This window comes from Protomyctophum parallelum (genome assembly GCF_964188405.1).
Source record: "Protomyctophum parallelum genome assembly, chromosome: 19".
In the NCBI taxonomy this organism is placed as follows: domain Eukaryota; kingdom Metazoa; phylum Chordata; class Actinopteri; order Myctophiformes; family Myctophidae; genus Protomyctophum; species Protomyctophum parallelum.
This window is the reverse complement of record NC_139717.1, coordinates 11787511-11805507: the sequence shown is the minus strand read 5'-3', so window position 1 is coordinate 11805507 and position 17997 is coordinate 11787511. Positions and strand designations below refer to the sequence as shown.

General features: G+C 41.6%; 1 protein-coding gene across 2 annotated transcripts; it reads left to right on the top strand.

Annotated features, from left to right (window-relative positions):
• The first annotated feature begins 4278 nt into the window (after positions 1-4278).
• On the top strand, positions 4279-17541 carry LOC310876268 (uncharacterized protein). Of its 2 annotated transcripts, none has more exons than XM_083789755.1 (7): positions 4279-4395; positions 7642-7720; positions 8763-8930; positions 9662-9723; positions 12093-12188; positions 12390-12482; positions 14090-17541. In XM_083789755.1, exons 1-7 carry the CDS (start codon positions 4393-4395, stop codon positions 14138-14140), a joined length of 552 nt encoding a protein of 183 aa, XP_083645881.1. In that variant the 5' UTR covers positions 4279-4392; the 3' UTR covers positions 14141-17541. The 2 variants fall into 2 exon arrangements, with proteins under 2 accessions (XP_083645881.1, XP_083645882.1); XM_083789756.1 differs by having other exon boundaries at positions 8763-8927; positions 14090-17540.
• The last annotated feature ends 456 nt before the right edge of the window (positions 17542-17997 follow it).

The following is a 17997-nucleotide window of genomic DNA, read 5'->3' as shown; positions in this document are numbered from 1 at the left end:
AATGAGGTGCATGGGGCCTTTGAGGTGCTGTGGTACCATAATGAGGTGCATGGGGCCTTTGAGGTGCTGTGGTACCATAATGAGGTGCATGGGGCCTTTGAGGTGCTGTGGTACCATAATGAGGTGCATGGGGCCTTTGAGGTGCTGTGGTACCATAATGAGGTGCATGGGGCCTTTGAGGTGCTGTGGTACCATAATGAGGTGCTGTGGTACCATAATGAGGTGCATGGGGCCTTTGAGGTGCTGTGGTACCATAATGAGGTGCGTGGGGCCTTTGAGGTGCTGTGGTACCATAATGAGGTGCGTGGGGCCTTTGAGGTGCTGTGGTACCATAATGAGGTGCATGGGGCCTTTGAGGTGCTGTGGTACCATAATGAGGTGCATGGGGCCTTTGAGGTGCTGTAGTACCATAATGAGGTGCATGGGGCCTTTGAGGTGCTGTGGTACCATAATGAGGTGCGTGGGGCCTTTGAGGTGCTGTGGTACCATAATGAGGTGCGTGGGGCCTTTGAGGTGCTGTGGTACCATAATGAGGTGCATGGGGCCTTTGAGGTGCTGTGGTACCATAATGAGGTGCATGGGGCCTTTGAGGTGCTGTGGTACCATAATGAGGTGCATGGGGCCTTTGAGGTGCTGTGGTACCATAATGAGGTGCATGGGGCCTTTGAGGTGCTGTGGTACCATAATGAGGTGCATGGGGCCTTTGAGGTGCTGTGGTACCATAATGAGGTGCATGGGGCCTTTGAGGTGCTGTGGTACCATAATGAGGTGCATGGGGCCTTTGAGGTGCTGTGGTACCATAATGAGGTGCATGGGGCCTTTGAGGTGCTGTGGTACCATAATGAGGTGCATGGGGCCTTTGAGGTGCTGTGGTACCATAATGAGGTGCATGGGGCCTTTGAAGTGCTGTGGTACCATAATGAGGTGCTGTGGTACCATAATGAGGTGCATGGGGCCTTTGAAGTGCTGTGGTACCATAATGAGGTGCTGTGGTACCATAATGAGGTGCTGTGGTACCATAATGAGGTGCATGGGGCCTTTGAGGTGCTGTAGTACCATAATGAGGTGCATGGGGCCTTTGAGGTGCTGTGGTACCATAATGAGGTGCATGGGGCCTTTGAGGTGCTGTGGTACCATAATGAGGTGCATGGGGCCTTTGAGGTGCTGTGGTACCATAATGAGGTGCATGGGGCCTTTGAAGTGCTGTGGTACCATAATGAGGTGCATGGGGCCTTTGAGGTGCTGTGGTACCATAATGAGGTGCATGGGGCCTTTGAGGTGCTGTGGTACCATAATGAGGTGCTGTGGTACCATAATGAGGTGCTGTGGTACCATAATGAGGTGCATGGGGCCTTTGAGGTGCTGTGGTACCATAATGAGGTGCATGGGGCCTTTGAGGTGCTGTGGTACCATAATGAGGTGCATGGGGCCTTTGAGGTGCTGTGGTACCATAATGAGGTGCATGGGGCCTTTGAGGTGCTGTGGTACCATAATGAGGTGCATGGGGCCTTTGAGGTGCTGTGGTACCATAATGAGGTGCATGGGGCCTTTGAGGTGCTGTGGTACCATAATGAGGTGCATGGGGCCTTTGAGGTGCTGTGGTACCATAATGAGGTGCATGGGGCCTTTGAGGTGCTGTGGTACCATAATGAGGTGCATGGGGCCTTTGAGGTGCTGTGGTACCATAATGAGGTGCATGGGGCCTTTGAGGTGCTGTGGTACCATAATGAGGTGCATGGGGCCTTTGAGGTGCTGTGGTACCATAATGAGGTGCATGGGGCCTTTGAGGTGCTGTGGTACCATAATGAGGTGCATGGGGCCTTTGAGGTGCTGTGGTACCATAATGAGGTGCATGGGGCCTTTGAGGTGCTGTGGTACCATAATGAGGTGCATGGGGCCTTTGAGGTGCTGTGGTACCATAATGAGGTGCATGGGGCCTTTGAGGTGCTGTGGTACCATAATGAGGTGCATGGGGCCTTTGAGGTGCTGTGGTACCATAATGAGGTGCATGGGGCCTTTGAGGTGCTGTGGTACCATAATGAGGTGCATGGGGCCTTTGAGGTGCTGTGGTACCATAATGAGGTGCATGGGGCCTTTGAGGTGCTGTGGTACCATAATGAGGTGCATGGGGCCTTTGAGGTGCTGTGGTACCATAATGAGGTGCATGCATAGCCGAAGAAACTCTGTATGCAAAGTATTTTTGCTGAGATCTTCTACAGGAATCTTGTTCTATTGGTAGAACCTGTTGATTACATTTGTAGACATTTTATCACAGGAAGGTTTGCATCCAGGATGAAACCTATAGGTAATTTAATCTTTTCTTGTGATAATATTCTTGCCCACTTCGTCGGCCTTGCTGATTACTATTTGATCGAAGAGAATGGATTCAGTTTTTCTCAGGTGTAATGAAAGTTGGTCATCAGCGACAGCGAGCCAGGTGCAGATTATACGTGACTGCAGGCCTACATAATTATTCTTCTATGATTTTTTTTTTTTTTTTGCATTCGTATCTCATAATAATATTTTATTGAATTGAGTACAAAGGTCCCAGATGAAAACATGCATGAGGCTTTCTTGGGTTTAAATCCTCTTAGACCTTGTATTGAACTGTACTTTCCTGTTCTATTGTTTTGCAAATGTTAATAAAGTATTCAATCAATCAGTCAGTCAGTCAGTCAGTCAGTCAGTCAGTCAGTCAGTCGCACCACTGCCCTAAACATGTATATAGAGGGCTTGGAGTGCAAAGGCGTCAGTAACATTTTCTGAATTTTACAGGAGAGCAAAAGCAAAAGCAAGTTTTAAATTGAACGTAATTATTTATTCGATAGCACATCAGAGAGCTGGATGCAATCCTACCTGGAGGGGAGAGAACAGTGGTGGAGGTGGTGAACGGAATGAAAAGATGAAATTACCTACCTAGGTTCCACCCTAGGCAAATCTTTCCGGTGATAAAATGGCAATCAACGTAATCAAAAAAGTCAACCAAAGAACAAAATGCCTATACAAGATCTCCTCACTGGTCAACAAAAACACCTTGAAGACCCTAACAGGAGCCCTCGTACAAGGTTTCTTCGACTATGCATGCACCTCGTACCACAGCACCTCAAAGGCCCTTAAAACAAGGCTCCAGACATCCCAAAACAAACTGGTCAGGCTTCAACTTGGCCTCACTCCCCGAACCCATGCACTTCACTTCACACTTTAACAGTCATTAAGACATGTGAATCCCTTGACTCCTTCAAAACCGCTCTCAAAGGGCACCTATGGATGGCTGCAATTCGAAACTGGCCTCTGTAAAATCTGAGATTAGAAAACCTAAAAAAAATAAGAACAATTCCAAAATCTTTTTTTAAATGTCACAATCCCTTTAAAGGACAACTTTAGTTTTTTTCAACCAAGGTTCATGTTTTAGGTTGTTATTAGAGAAACTAAAAGGTGAGTGTTAATTTTCTTTCATTTGCTGCTTTCTTTCGTTTTGGGGATTTTAGCAGTTTTTGACAGGGGGGCGGGGGCATTCAAGCATGGGGCTAAATATGTAATTTTTTACAAAATATTATGGCGATTTATTATTTTATTATTTACTATAGTCCTAATAAACCCCAAGAAATTACATCTGGCCAGAAAAGATCACAGGATCTATTGAATGTGACAAACTGACATATTGAGCCTATACACACAGTATAAGCCTTCCCCCAGTAGGCTACCTTCACATTCAGTAGATCCTGTGATCTTCTGTGGCCAGATGTAATTTCCTGGGGTTTATTAGGACTATAGTAAATAATAAATAAATAAATCACCATCAAATTTGGTAAAAAAATACATATTTAGCCCCATGCTCGAATGCCTCGAGCATGCCGCCCCCCTGTCAAAAAGAGCTAAAATCCCTAAAACGAAAGAAAGCAGCAAATGAAAGAAAATTAACACTCACCTTTTAGTTTCTCTAATAACAACCTAAAACATGAACCTTGGTTGAAAAAAACTAAAGTTGTCCTTTAATGTCAACAAATTCCACACAATACCAGAGGGAGTTCAAACTAGAAGTCTATATTTGAACGTCTCGAAATGTTAAGGTGAATTGAACATGGTGGACCCTATTGTAAACAAGTGTAATGCTTTATGGTGTCGTCCACAGTTAACAGATTTGTATTGAGTTGTGCTTGAAAGTTGAGTTGAAATGTAGCCTACTGTAATTCTCCAATCTGTTGCACCGACAGGAGGCGCCATTGGTCCCTTTGTCTGAAGCGGACACACACAAACAGTCATGATGCATTATGGGAAACAAAATGTCCCCGGACAGTGCTACTAGCCTAGCTACTAGCTAGCTGGAAATTTGTTTTATATTGTTGCAGTTTAATCGTATCGTTCCGTCGTGAGTCGTATCCAGCTTCCATTATGGTGAGTTACAGCCACACGAAAACAAACAGTTTGCCTTTTCTCCTTTTAAATCGGAAACCAGATTAAAAACCGCGGACGTGGTTAGTGTAGCTCACTGTGGCTAACGTTAGCATGTTAACTGGTGGTATTTTATTCCGAAGTAAACAACACCACGAGCTTTTTTGTTTGCTTTGTTCCTTCACTGAAGAATTGCTTTATTCTATTAAATATTTATCTGTTCATTTGTAATGGCGTAGACACATGTAGTGTTTTATATTTTGTGATTATATTGCATTTCGTTTTTCCACGTCATGTTTTAGCTCTGGTCCATAGCTCTAATGCGTTTCATTTCGTAGAAGCAGTAGAAGGCTATGGACCAGAGCTAGTCATGTTTATGAATTGAATACATAAGACCCCAATGGAATAAAGACCCGGCGCAAGATCATTTTTTGGTGCTCTCCTTTTAGAGCAAGTGTTTGACTCAAAATTGACTACTGTACTGTTTACATTTATATCTAATAAAGTATTACATCAATCATTCCACACGTAAGCTAACGTGTGGTAACGTTCGACCTGTTGTTTTGATAGATTGAATACTGTTAGTCAGAAATAACAGCTACATTAGTAGACATTCATCTAATATAAGATTGATATTGTATGTATGTATTATTGCATTATTATTCTATTGAGTATTCAGCAAAGGCATGTATTATTTGGAATTAAAAAATATACAAAATAACCACGGACAAAATGTATGTTATCAACCTCTTAATTCTTGCAAAATGTCTTATTTATTGTACCACATTTTCTAACCAAACCAACGTCCAAATATTGTTGTTTTAAAACCTTATTAATGTCACACTTAGAAAGAAACCTTAAAACATTTCACACTGAAGCTTAGCCTGACACTTTCGTTTCACTTCATTATTCAATCGCCAGAACATATTTATTAATGGGCGTGGCTACTGGCTAGCGATTCAGGGCTGGAGCCAGGCTAACTGAAGCTATGAAAACCAGAAGAATCTGTGGGAAGAAAAAAAATATATATTATATGTAATTGTAATGTTTATTTTGTGTCCCCCAAAGAAATAAGACTAAAAGGATAACACATACGTTCTGAAGACTTCTTTCCAAATATGGTCCTATGAAGTAGCCAGTTCGTTTTGATTAGGACACCAGGGATACACATTCTTTAATCATTAATGGATGGTGTCAGAGTAGTAGAAATGAGAACTTTCCCATGTTTTTTCTATATTTGGGGGGCACCAGGTCCAGAGGCGCAACACGGACCGAACGCTAGGGGGGGATATAGAGCCGCCGAAAAATCCCCCCCCCCCCACCACCCTAGGGGAGGGGGGGATGGGGGGGTCTAACCACAAAAACGTGGGGTTATGGTTAGGGTTTGGGGTCGGACTACAGAGAGGTTGTTCCAGTGACTCAATGTACATACAAAACTGTGTTTTGGCACAGTTATTATTATTATTATTATGAATTACCTGGCTGTGATTCCTCCTCCTCCTCCACAAAAACGTGGGGTTATGGTTAGGGTTTGGGGTCGGACTACAGAGAGGTTGTTCCAGTGACTCAATGTACATACAAAACTGCGTTTTGGCACAGTTATTATTATTATGAATTACTTGGCTGTGATTCCTCCTCCTCCCCATTTGTCTCAAAACGTAAAAGTTTAACCACATTATCAGCAGCGCCTCGAACAGGTCAAAACTCACTGACCATCTGATCTGTAAGTTAGCCTATCCTATATAAAATGTACAACACCTGGGAAGTTTTCAGGAGAGGATGTTTTAACATCAACATGTAGTTAGTGTTAAACCCATGCAACTCAAGAGGAAAGAAAAACCTGCAGTGCCTTACCTGGTGTTGACAGTTGTGCTTAATAGAAGCGTCGATCTCCTCCTTTCCCCAAATCCCCCAAAATAATAATATAATTCCCAAAGTCGGGTCCGGGGACCCCCAGAGGTACAACTACATGATAGTTTGTGGCATGTCATGTGGACTCTCTCAGTTTTTTAAATTAACATTTTAAATTATTATCAATTGGAGTCCCACCGCTAGAAATGGCATTAAAATAGGGTCCGTCCGAGCTGTATAAATCTTCTCTTATGGGGGTCCTTCTCTTCTCTTCAAATGGGGGGGTCCGCAGGCTAATACGTGTCCATTTGGGGGTCCTTGACATGAAAAGGATAAAGTAAATCCATTCATCTACTGATCGTCTTACCAAAAGTGGTGCGTGACACCAAAAGTGCTGACCTATTGAATCCTGTTCCTGTATTATTAGAATCATTACAGAGTGCAAAGCACATTGGGTCACTGATTGCGGTGTAACAACTCCCACCTTCCGAAAACAGAACGGGCCAAACCATTTTGGGATTTAAACAGGGGTGGATCAAATATATGCTTCAAAATATATCTCGTTTATGAACGCAGGATTTCAAAAGTATTAATCCTAAGATAACTTTGGAGCCAGGAGGGATACAGGGGGGGACCCCCCCCAGCCAGGGGGGACCAATGTGACGCTGGCAGGGGATTCGTCCCCCGCGTCCCTGCGGTTATTGCGCCCCTGACCAGGTCATTAACGCTCCCTCTAGTACTTAGAGAGGTGTGTTGTTGTGACTTAAAACCATTTCAACCTGAGGACGATTCTACAAATGTCTTCTAAAACCTACGTTTCTATGTCAGTGGTTCTCAAAGTTTTTCATATCAAGGACCCCCAAAAATATATGTAATTGACCGCTGATCTCCAATCCATCTGAATATATGTAGTTCCAGGGACCCCCCCAGAAGCAAAGATTTGAGTTAAAAACGTACGCTCTGAAAGAATATATTCAAAGATTTGCGCCACATCTACAAGCTTGTAGCGTGGCACTCGGTGCCGCACTATGAGCTTCTAGATCTGCTATTTTTCAATAAATAAAGCATAACATAATGCTTAAAAGTTAAAACACTAACAGGGGTTCCCGTCCAGAATGGGTTAAAAATGGGTATCATTGAAAAACAAGGAAAAGGTCCCGTGACTGTCACTGTCAGACACTTGCCAAAATGTTGCTCTTTATTAGGTCGATGTTTCGGTCGATTAGAGTGACCTTCATCAGGACAGACAATGAATGCTCTATTGCTCTACGCACCTGTCACTAGCCTTCTGAGGTGTGCATCTGCCTTTTGCTAAAAAAGGTTGTTGTTGTGACCGACAGCAGGGCATAAATACAATATAATAATATGTTTGGTTTTCCTTGTCTTTTTTTATTCCAGTCGGCTAAAGTGGATTCCAAAGTTCGAAGTGAATCCACCAGTTCCAGAACGGACGACAGGAGGAGATCAAGGAGTTCAGGTCGGGACACTTCACAGTTAGAGTAGCACTAGAAATGCTCAGTGTTCATTTAACTCTTGAGAGAGTATAGTACACTTATGCTGCCTAGGAGGACGTCCACACACTTTCCATCAAAACCATGTGGTGTCTGGGACGTCACGTGTGTGGACACATCTTACATTTTCTTTTATCGATATAAAACGGCATTGCTAAAATCCTTTTTGACAGCGACCGTTGCTAGGGAATGCCTTGCTTAGCGCCTCCCGGACCACCAAAACTCTGAGTGTTCCAATTAGCCCTTTGTTAAGTCCCACCCCAGCCCGTTCTTGGCCAATACCACGTTAGTGACGGTTACTAAGTAAGGAGAAATAATTCATGGAATGGACTAGTTTTCCCATAATAAGGTAAGAAAACAACCCAAACCTCTCAAAAAGTGGAATACGCTGGATGTCATGATAGCGCAAGTGGAAAGCCCAGGGACGCGCCCAGGGGGCCGGGCCGGTTCCGGCGTGCCGCCCCGTGTCCGAAACGGTTGAGAAATGACAGTTACCGTGTGCCAGTCCCTCTACTGTACTGTACTGTACTCGCACACTTATATGTATATATTAAATCATCATATATACATTTAATATGTGTTTGTGTGTGTGTTAGGTTGCGCACAGGTGGTGAAAAACAACCATGCTGTTTTCGTGCTCATACCCAGCCAGGCAGGCAGGCAGCCACCCAGCCAGCCACACACAGCTCCGTAAGGGAGTGGTTGCACCACTCAAAAATATAATGAAGGCCACAGATTTGTTTTTTATTTTTTTTTTTTATATAGGAATTTTATTTTACTTTATGAGGGAATCATTAATGAGCCAGAATCATTGGACCCCAACCCCACTTACGGGTCCATTTGGTTCCAGTTGTACACTTCAATTCCACTAAAATGAACAACGTTAAAGATTCACTTGAGGGGATTGCACATTAAGCCCTTTTATAGAAAACAAAGTAACAAAAATAATTAAAGTAATAGTTACTCGATTTGAAATTGAACTTTAAACTTGTTTTTTGTTGCTCTCAGGGTCCACAGAAAAAAGGAAACGAAAACGCAGCCGTAGTCGATCTTCATCCTCCTCTTCCAGCTCGTCGTCGTCTTCATCATCATCATCATCATCATCATCCTCTTCTTCCTCACACTCATCCCAGTCATCCAGCCGCAGTCGGAGTAGCTCCAGCAGCAGCAGCAGTGGTGAGTGTGTGTGTGCGTGTGTGTGTGTGTAATTTGTGTGAATCCGTCACGTCTTTTCAGTGGTTTATGATAAATGGCGCTCTTTGCCATGAATGAACCAGAAGTGGAAATATTGTTTGCCGTCCGCCTCCACATTATCAGATTTAGAAAAAAATAATTTATCTAAGATTCTTTTCCCAGATTGAGGGATTGTAAGGGTCCATTTTTTTTTAATGCTCGCTAGAGTTAAATTATTGTTAAACATCTGCCATACACAATTCGAGAATGTTAAACAATTTGGTAAACGTTTGCCTGTTATCTCTCCTATGGTACCACATCAATACAGCATCTGGATTTTGGAATTGTCGACACAATCTTATACAACGAAAACAAAATATTCTATGTCTGAGAGGGTAAATCTCATCAAATGGTGGTTCGTGGGTCAAATGCTAATTATATAATGGGCCTTGATATGAAAAGAGTTGAAAACCACTGTTATAATTGAATGACATGGCTGGTCACACGAAGTCCCAGATCCATATTGGAGCCATGCTGTCCCACGTGGATCATGACTAGATCCTCATGATTATTTATATATATATATATATATATATATATATATATATATATATATAGTTTTATTCATTTTATAGCTGGCAGAGCAATTTGTTTTGAAAGCAATACAGACCAAGCTTATTATGAAAATGTTAATTGATTAGTTTTGTTTTTGTATTTTCCTGTGTCCCTGATAGATTCCAACAGCAAAACCAGAAAACATTCAAAGAAAAGAAAAAAAGAGAAGCAACAAAAAAAGGTATTTAAAAAATTATGAATTAAGTTTGAAGAATTAATCCAGCCGTCTGGTCGTAAGGTTTGTCTAAAGATCCAATAGTACATGTCCTGTTATGGTTATGGTTTAAACTTTAATTAAGGAGAGCTGGTCAGTCAGTGTGACAGGCTGGAATGGCTTGGGGTCGACGACAGAGTACAGCATCTTGCAATGGGTCTGGTCCACAAGATTCGATACACAACCAAGATACCCATGTACCTGTCTGAATACTTCCTTAATGTAAACAAAGTCCACACCCACAACACCAGAGGGAGTGCAACAAACCATGTACAACCCAGATTCGGCACAAACAACAACATCGCTCCTATGCCACCAAAATGTGGAACGCCCTACCAACAGTCATTAAGACATGTGAATCCCTTGACTCCTTCCAAACCTCTCTCAAAGGGCACCTACGGACGGCTGCAATTCGAAACTGCCCCCCCCCCCCCCCTTTTCCCCTCACTGTATATATTTCTTTTCCCTTTTTTGCTTCCTTTAAGAAACATTTTAAAATGCTTTCATGTACTCTTTTTTTTTCAAATGAGGTTTGGCCTTATAGTTAGAAATGTGCTCAGTTTGGGCTATTTTGGGGGTGTTAATTAATTTAAATAACTAATAACTCGAAACTGTTTAACCTAAAGCAGTTTAAAAAATGTTGTGTACTCGTCAGTGAAATTAAGTTGCAAGTTGATTTTCATATTGTGCTGAAATGGATGGAATTAGGGATGCACCGAAAGGGAAATTCTTGGCCGAAACCGAATACCGAATATAGTAAACAGTTGGCCGAATACCGAATATCCGAATATGATTAATATTATACATCTTTTTTCCTACCATTGCTGTCATGGCCGTACCTTAAAACTACCTGATTTATGGCAAAATAAATGGTTATGGCAAAACGTAACTTAAATAATAATCACTATTATGGGTCCATAAAACATTTATTCAGCCCTTTTGAATGCATTAATTGCATACAATATCCGGTGATATATTTTCTGCCTATTCGGGCCGAAACCGAATGGGCCGAAAATGCATTTTTAGCCATTTTCTGCCAAACATTTTCTGCGGCTGAATATTCGGGGCATCACTAGTTAAAATAGTATGTTCATACAGAGTAAGTACAGAATAAATAATCTCTCAATCACCTGGTAATGACTGTGACACAGTCCTGTATCTGAAAGGTCAGAAGGTCAGTCCTTGCAACCACAATGTTTCCAGCCAGACAGGTCTAGTCCAGAATGCCACTTAAGCACTATATACTTTGTTGTACAACAAATAGCAAAGATTGTTGACCTACAAGCTTGTAGATGTTTGGAAAATGTGAAAGATTTAGAAAGCTTTTGCCTATAATGCCATGTTGAAAGTGGTTATCACTTAACATACCTACACCCGCACAGTATCATTGGTATGAAGTGTAACTGAATATCGCTGTTTTAGTATCCCCACTTAACCCATTAACCTGAGTTTGATTCTACAAATGTTATGTTATGGTTATGGCATAACGTAACTTAAATAATAATCACTGTTATGGATCCATAAAACATGTATTCAGCTCTTTTGAATGCATTAAAGGGTTAGTTCAGATTTTTTGAACTTAAGTTGTATGAAATACTTGCCATTAATATAGTGGTTGCAACTGTATTAATTGATTGCCCGAGTCCCGTGGTGGGAGTTCTGCTCTGGTTTTGGTGAAATATCAAGTAGTTCCGGTCATTTTGTGGGGGGTGCTGGGGGCCACGCAGTAAAAATAAATGAATCGACAAAACTAACGTCATTTGTATTGTTGACCTATTTCTAAAATATTAGTGCAACTTTCGTTCTTTTTTTACCACTCTATCACACAGAAGTATGTTTTTTGTGTCCATATCACTACGCCCAAAAAATAGTTCCATGTGATAGAGGGGTCAAAGTTCAACGAAAGTCATGCTAATATTTAAAAAAAAAGGTCACCAATACAAATTACGTTTGTTTTGTGGATAAATTTACTTTTACTGCGTGGCCCCAGTGCCCCCCACAAAATGACCGGAACTACTTAATATTCACTAAAACCAGAGCAGAACTCCCACCACAGGACTCTGGCAATCAATTAATACAGTTGCAACCACTATATTAATGGCAAGTATTTCATACAACTTAAGTTCAAAAAATCTGAACTATCCCTTTAATTGCATACACTATTCTGTGATTTATTTTCTGCCTATTTGGGCCGAAACCGAATAGGCCGAAAATGCATTTTTAGCCATTTTCTGCCGAATATTTTCTGCGGCCAAATATTCAGTGCATCACTAGATGGAATCCAATTGCTTTGTCAGAATTCTAACCGATGAACTTGTTTTGTTTCTGGGGACCAGAAAGGGAAAAAGGAGAAGAAACATAAGCGAAAGAAGGACAAGAAGGTGAAAGTAGAGGAAAGTCCAAAGACCCCTGGACCTGTACAGATATCCAAGGTAGAATACCTTGCATGCTAGCATTCATCTATTGTACACCAACGGTACTGGTGTATCAATGCCTGCATTGACAACGGTTACTGTTCATGTTCATACTGCCAGCCCAACGCTGATTTTTGGCCTATCACAAGTAGGGTTGGGAATTTGGGATCCAGAATTTGGAGGAATCTGATCTTTTTTTCCTTTTTTTTTGTCCTCTAGTACTTGAAAGAAAGAAAGAGAGCCGGGAAGTACAGCATGATCTCAGGAAAGAAGATCAAGATGAAAGTTAAGAAGTCAAAGAAAGACAAACAGGTAAAATGTATTATGAATAATCAGACTTTTTCCTGCTTAAGTTGAGGTATTTGTTAACACTCTGGCCGTCCACGGCAGAGAACTCAGTCCAATCAAATAATTACGTCCGATGCCCAGGACGGCACCCTGGGCAAGACCTAAGCTGAAAAGACTATCAGCAGAAGTGTGGGATTTTAGCGGAAGTATCGCCCAAGGAAATGACGTTGATTCTTTACAAATCAGTTTACATTCTCCGCGAATGAAACAAGTGTTGTGTGTGATTGGTCGGGAAAATATCGTATCCGGGGGAAATACATCTGACGGATATTCCGGAGGATACAACCGCCGATAGCTTCTCTGCCTTAGGTTGTGACCAGGCTTTTCTTTTCACAGATAAGTAAGCCTGGGACCGAGGCTACCAGGACGGAGATTAATCAAAAGACAGAGAATTACTTGTTTGATAACGGAGCGCACCACTCTACAGTCTAGGAGTGTCTATTGGGCAACATTCAATGTAATTTCCGGTTGGGCTGTAACTCAAAGTGTTCCCCCTCAGGGACTCCACTGTACTGTCATGCCAGTGCTCCTGTCTACTAGCACTTCATGCTAACAAACCAACGTGTGAAGTGTGTAGTGTTCTACTCTTTGACACAACGGTACGGGACAACGTTGAGCGCTGCATCGCTCACATTCCAGAGTGCCTCGGCTCGCAACTTCACCATGTATCAGAAAATACATTATTTCAAGAGTTCAGATTCAGAAAAGACCGGAGCGAATGTAAAAGAGGAGGCGGACCGGCGGTGTGTGTGTGTGTGTGTGTGTGTGTGTGTGCGTGTGCGTGTGTGTGTGTGTGTGTGTGCGCGCATGCAAGAGAGAGAGGGAATGAGAGAGAGAGGGAGGGAGAGAGAATAGCAGACTTGTGTTTCTACATAGCATAGCAGCAGTATTGATACTTTTACTTAAGTAAAACATTAGAGTAATTTTTCCACCACTGATTAGAAGTATAGGCATATAGCTATAAATACCATGTTTTACATCGAAATTATTTTATATTATAAATTCTAATTATATCATCTAAATGGGCTATGAAGGTGAAAAACACAAAACAAAGAAAAAGAAAACAGGTGATGTGACTGGCCGGAATCAGTGTAGACTAGAGGGTTCTCATCTGGAGATGTTTGATGCCTCAGTCTCTTTGAAGAGATGGATGGATGAGGGACAGAAAGTCTGGACACTACATTTTAAATTCTGGCATGCATTTTTATACTTTTTTATTTGTAAACCACATGTTATAATATTGTTTTTATGAATGTAAAAAATTTATTACATATTGGTGCTCCTTAGATTTTGGTGGGTGCTCCTAATTGTTTTCTGGTGCTCCTTCATTTTGAAATTACACAAGCACAAGCATTACATTAGCACAAGCGCTACCAAGTCCATTGACATGGATGGGATTAAAAATCAAAAAACACAAATAACTCTTAAGACAACATTAAGCCAGATCATGATATACTCTAACAAGAGCCAATGATGATATTTATTTTAGTATAAATATTGATATATCTCCCATCTCTCCTTTTTCGTTTCGTAGATATACTTTCTAACTTGTCGTTTTTGTTTGTCCTCAGGAAGAAAAGAATCGCGCTGAGCTCCTTGAGTTCCTCAACTCCACGTTATGATGAAGCCAGCGTGGACAGACACCAGGAGATGAGATCCTTCCAGCCTGGACGAGCCAGGTTCTCCTCTACAGACCTCAGGAAAAACAACACGGTCGTCCAGGGAAATGACCGCGAAGGGGTTTGGAGACGGCAGGAACGGCAAGCCTGAGTTACACTTAAAGTTGCGTGCGGGTATCGCACAGCGGAAATGGCAGATCTAAGCACTCGCAACGTGACTTAGATCTGCTATTCCCGCTGAAAGGTCCCAAGTGGGTTTATCTCTCAGTCTTTCAAACAAACTTACGTGTCCCCATTATGCAGGCTGGTGCATGGGGCAGGAGTCTCTCTATTGGCATCTGTCTTTGGACACATGTGGGGCCTTCACATCCATATGTTGAGGTTTGTTTTGTTGCCATTTTCATATATAGCAGTTTTTACAGAATGGGGTTGCTAGACCCATGTCAAACCACTGGCGATTAGGGTAGGGTAGGGGGGTTAGTCAGTCCTCTCCCTTAAACATATTGTCCTCCAGGTAATGGATTACAGACTCACAGTCTCACGCCACAAGGGTCCAGACAGGCTTAAGGTTGTGTACCAGCTGCCCCGGCACGTCAAGCCCAGCCAACTGCCTTTAATACCATGTTGTTGTCTAGTAATTTACCACTACTGACAACACCAGACTTTCAAAACAAGACCGCATCTATTCTATAATTTTCCTCTGAGGAGTTATCCACAGTTTGTTGAGTCTGTTGATGCCTGGTTTTCCAAAAGCACCAACTATCTCCTTCCAGAGAAAGCTGTGTTGGAATCACATGGTTGGATCTCATAAACGGTTCAATTACTACCCCACCAGTACTCTGCATACTGGTTTTCCATTGATGGTGCCTGCGCAGTGCGTACTGTTAAGTATAACTCAGGCTTAAGGAATACACCATACGTTGTTGTCCCAAAGAGGCAAACAAAAACCCAATGACAACTAGCTTCCAGGAACCAAGGACTGGTAACTGTTGGTAGTAACGTATGTTGTTAACCTGCGTTCAGCCTGCTAGCCAGAGCCAGGCTACTGTACAAATGAAACTTTTTGAGCTAGGTAGCAGCAGTATATGAATGTATACATGTACATATATACACACATATAGAAAACATACTGTATATCAGACTGCTCGCAAAAACAGCACAGCTACTATACAAATTACCAATGTTGAGATAGTTTAGCAGTATAGTAATATACTGTATATATGCATTTAGATACACATATAGGGATGTACACATCACATGCGTATGGATATTAAAACACAATATTACATCCATCCACACACCATCACTGGCCTCTTTGAGGACTTCCTGAGAAACCTCAAGGAACCCATTGTCACCTTCCAGTATCGAACCCTGAACCCATGACAGTGACTGCTGTCATGCTCCGAGCGTTCCCTGCCAATGCAGCTTGTTTTTTAGGATTTTAATTCGCTATGAAGTTCCTGCATTGGGCAACACCTAATTTGACAGTTGAGTGTCCACATGCAATAATCGGCTCTGTGCATAAATTATAGCTACGGTTGGCTTGGTTTTGGCATGTGCATGTATTACACATGGAGGTGGCATTAACCATACAATTATACTCTAATTGTTAGGGATCCAGCTACTTTAATTTTCAAATTGTTATTAAAGTACCGAAAATGGCAAATCTAGAAGCTCCACGTCTTACAGAATAAAAGATTGCGGCAGAGAGAAGAGCATGAGTCTCCCAACACAAAGGATTGATGATAATAGTAATACTATATTATTTAGTGTCCTCTGAGAACAGTAGCTCAGTTTTATTTTTGTTTTTCAATTTTAAATCTTTATTGATTCAAATATACAAACATGTAAGATGTGTCCTTTAAATTAAGGAATTATTTACTGTCCTCCCCTCAGAAGCAGAAGTTGTAGTTTTGGATTAGTTCAGGATGTTTATAGTGAGACAGGTTGTGACCATTTTCCATCCGCTTGCCATTAAAGGCCAGCTTCTGAAAGGCAGAGGTCCCCCCTCCTGGATTTTGGATTGATTATTAGGGGTACAATAGTTTATTGAACTTGATTGATTTAATATGTAATGTTTTTCCTTTTAAGATTTTTTGTTGTGAGCTTGTAGATTAGCTATTTTCGGATAATGTCACCTTCAGAATAGGGATGCTCGAGTCAAGAGGTTAATGTAAAAGAAAATAATTCTAACACGGAAAGATTTGATGGCCCGCTGTAGTCACTCTGAGGACTGCCTAGGGGTCCCGGACCCCCTGTTGAAGAAGGTCCCTAGTGTAGTTAATTTGCTATTTCCACTACTTTAGCAACACTCCTACTCGTAGGGCATTAATTTACAAAAGAAAATAAATGAGGAGAAAAGAAAAAAAAACGTATTTTTGTTTTAATTTGAAGATGCAGGGAGACTGCACACCAGCAACCAAACTGTATATTTGTACGTATACATACAGGAAAGCAACTGCTTTTTACTGTGAATCCATTCCTGGTTGGCATTTGGCAAATTATGTTGGGTTTGTAAAAACTAAACAATTGCTGCTAACTTGGCTTCAGAAGTTGCTTGTGATCTGAGCGCATGGTTAATCCTGTGGTTCCTCCACACTGTATGCAATATGTGTATATATATATATATATAATTTTCTGTTTGATTTTGTCTTTTGTTCTCCTTAAAAACTTGCCACAAGTGGTTTACCATAGTCAAGAAGACTGCTCCTGTGTTTTGTTTGTGGCAAATGTTCAGGTTTGCACACGTAAATGTTTGGTTGTGGTCACTGCAAGTGCAACGTTCCTCCATCGGTGAATATTGTACAGTAATGTCGGAATCTGGTCTTGTAAATGTTCTTGAATTTATTGCTTTGTTCAGATTGAGGCAAGGCTTTGTGAGCCTGCCTTGTGCTCTGCTACAATCTACTGTCACCAGGGTCCCATTCCCTGGGGGGGGGAGGGGGCTATCTTTTGATATGGCCCCGGTGCCGGTGGGGATGTGTCGCGTGTGCTATCCAGCCCTGCTGCTCGTTGGGCTCCATTAACCCATTAAGACCTGACTCGCAGTGTATAGGGCTTAAATGGTTCTGAAAATGTGCACCCCTGTGTTTTTTTTGTTTATATCTTTGCAAATCGAACCCTGCAACCTCAGTCTCTAATTAACAAAAGTCATGTTAATTTCTTAAAATCAATCAATTATGAGTTCAATTCTGAATAGGGTTTTAGTGTCGGTCCCCCTAATTATTTTTTCACAAACTTAACAATGATTCTGTGAAATCAGCGATTGGCTTTATTTGGATAAGAGTGTGCTGTACTGTTGTATATTGTTGCATTTTGATATGTGTGAAACAAGTCACAAAACTTGCAATAAATTACTGGAAATATTCCATAATATTATTCAAATGTATAAGGTTAAGGTTTCAGTCTTTCCGTTAATAAATCATTGCATTGTTGCTGACAATATCTCTCCATGACCTTGATGATAAATAATATGCAGAGTTCTTACTTCTTATTATGGCAATGGACAGAATATGATTCACATTTCATCACATAATTACCATCCGAGGAGAAAATGTCAAAGCTTCATTGAAAGGCAGACAAAAAAGACAAGAGAATTGGTAGAGCGAAAGCATTAATATACAGGCGGCCGTGGCAGGTATGACATTTACAGTAAGTAACTGATCTGGCATGGCAGCATTGGTACAAAGAACCTCCATACTTCAGTTGCAACTGTTAAAATTCTCCCATTCGAGATTGAGTAAAGTATCCAGTTTCTGTCATGTGGGGTACTGGTTCCCAAACACTGGTTCGGGGCCCAAGTAGTGAGTAGTGAATCTTAAGTAGTTGATCCTTAAGAAGTAGTGAATGTTCTCCCCGTG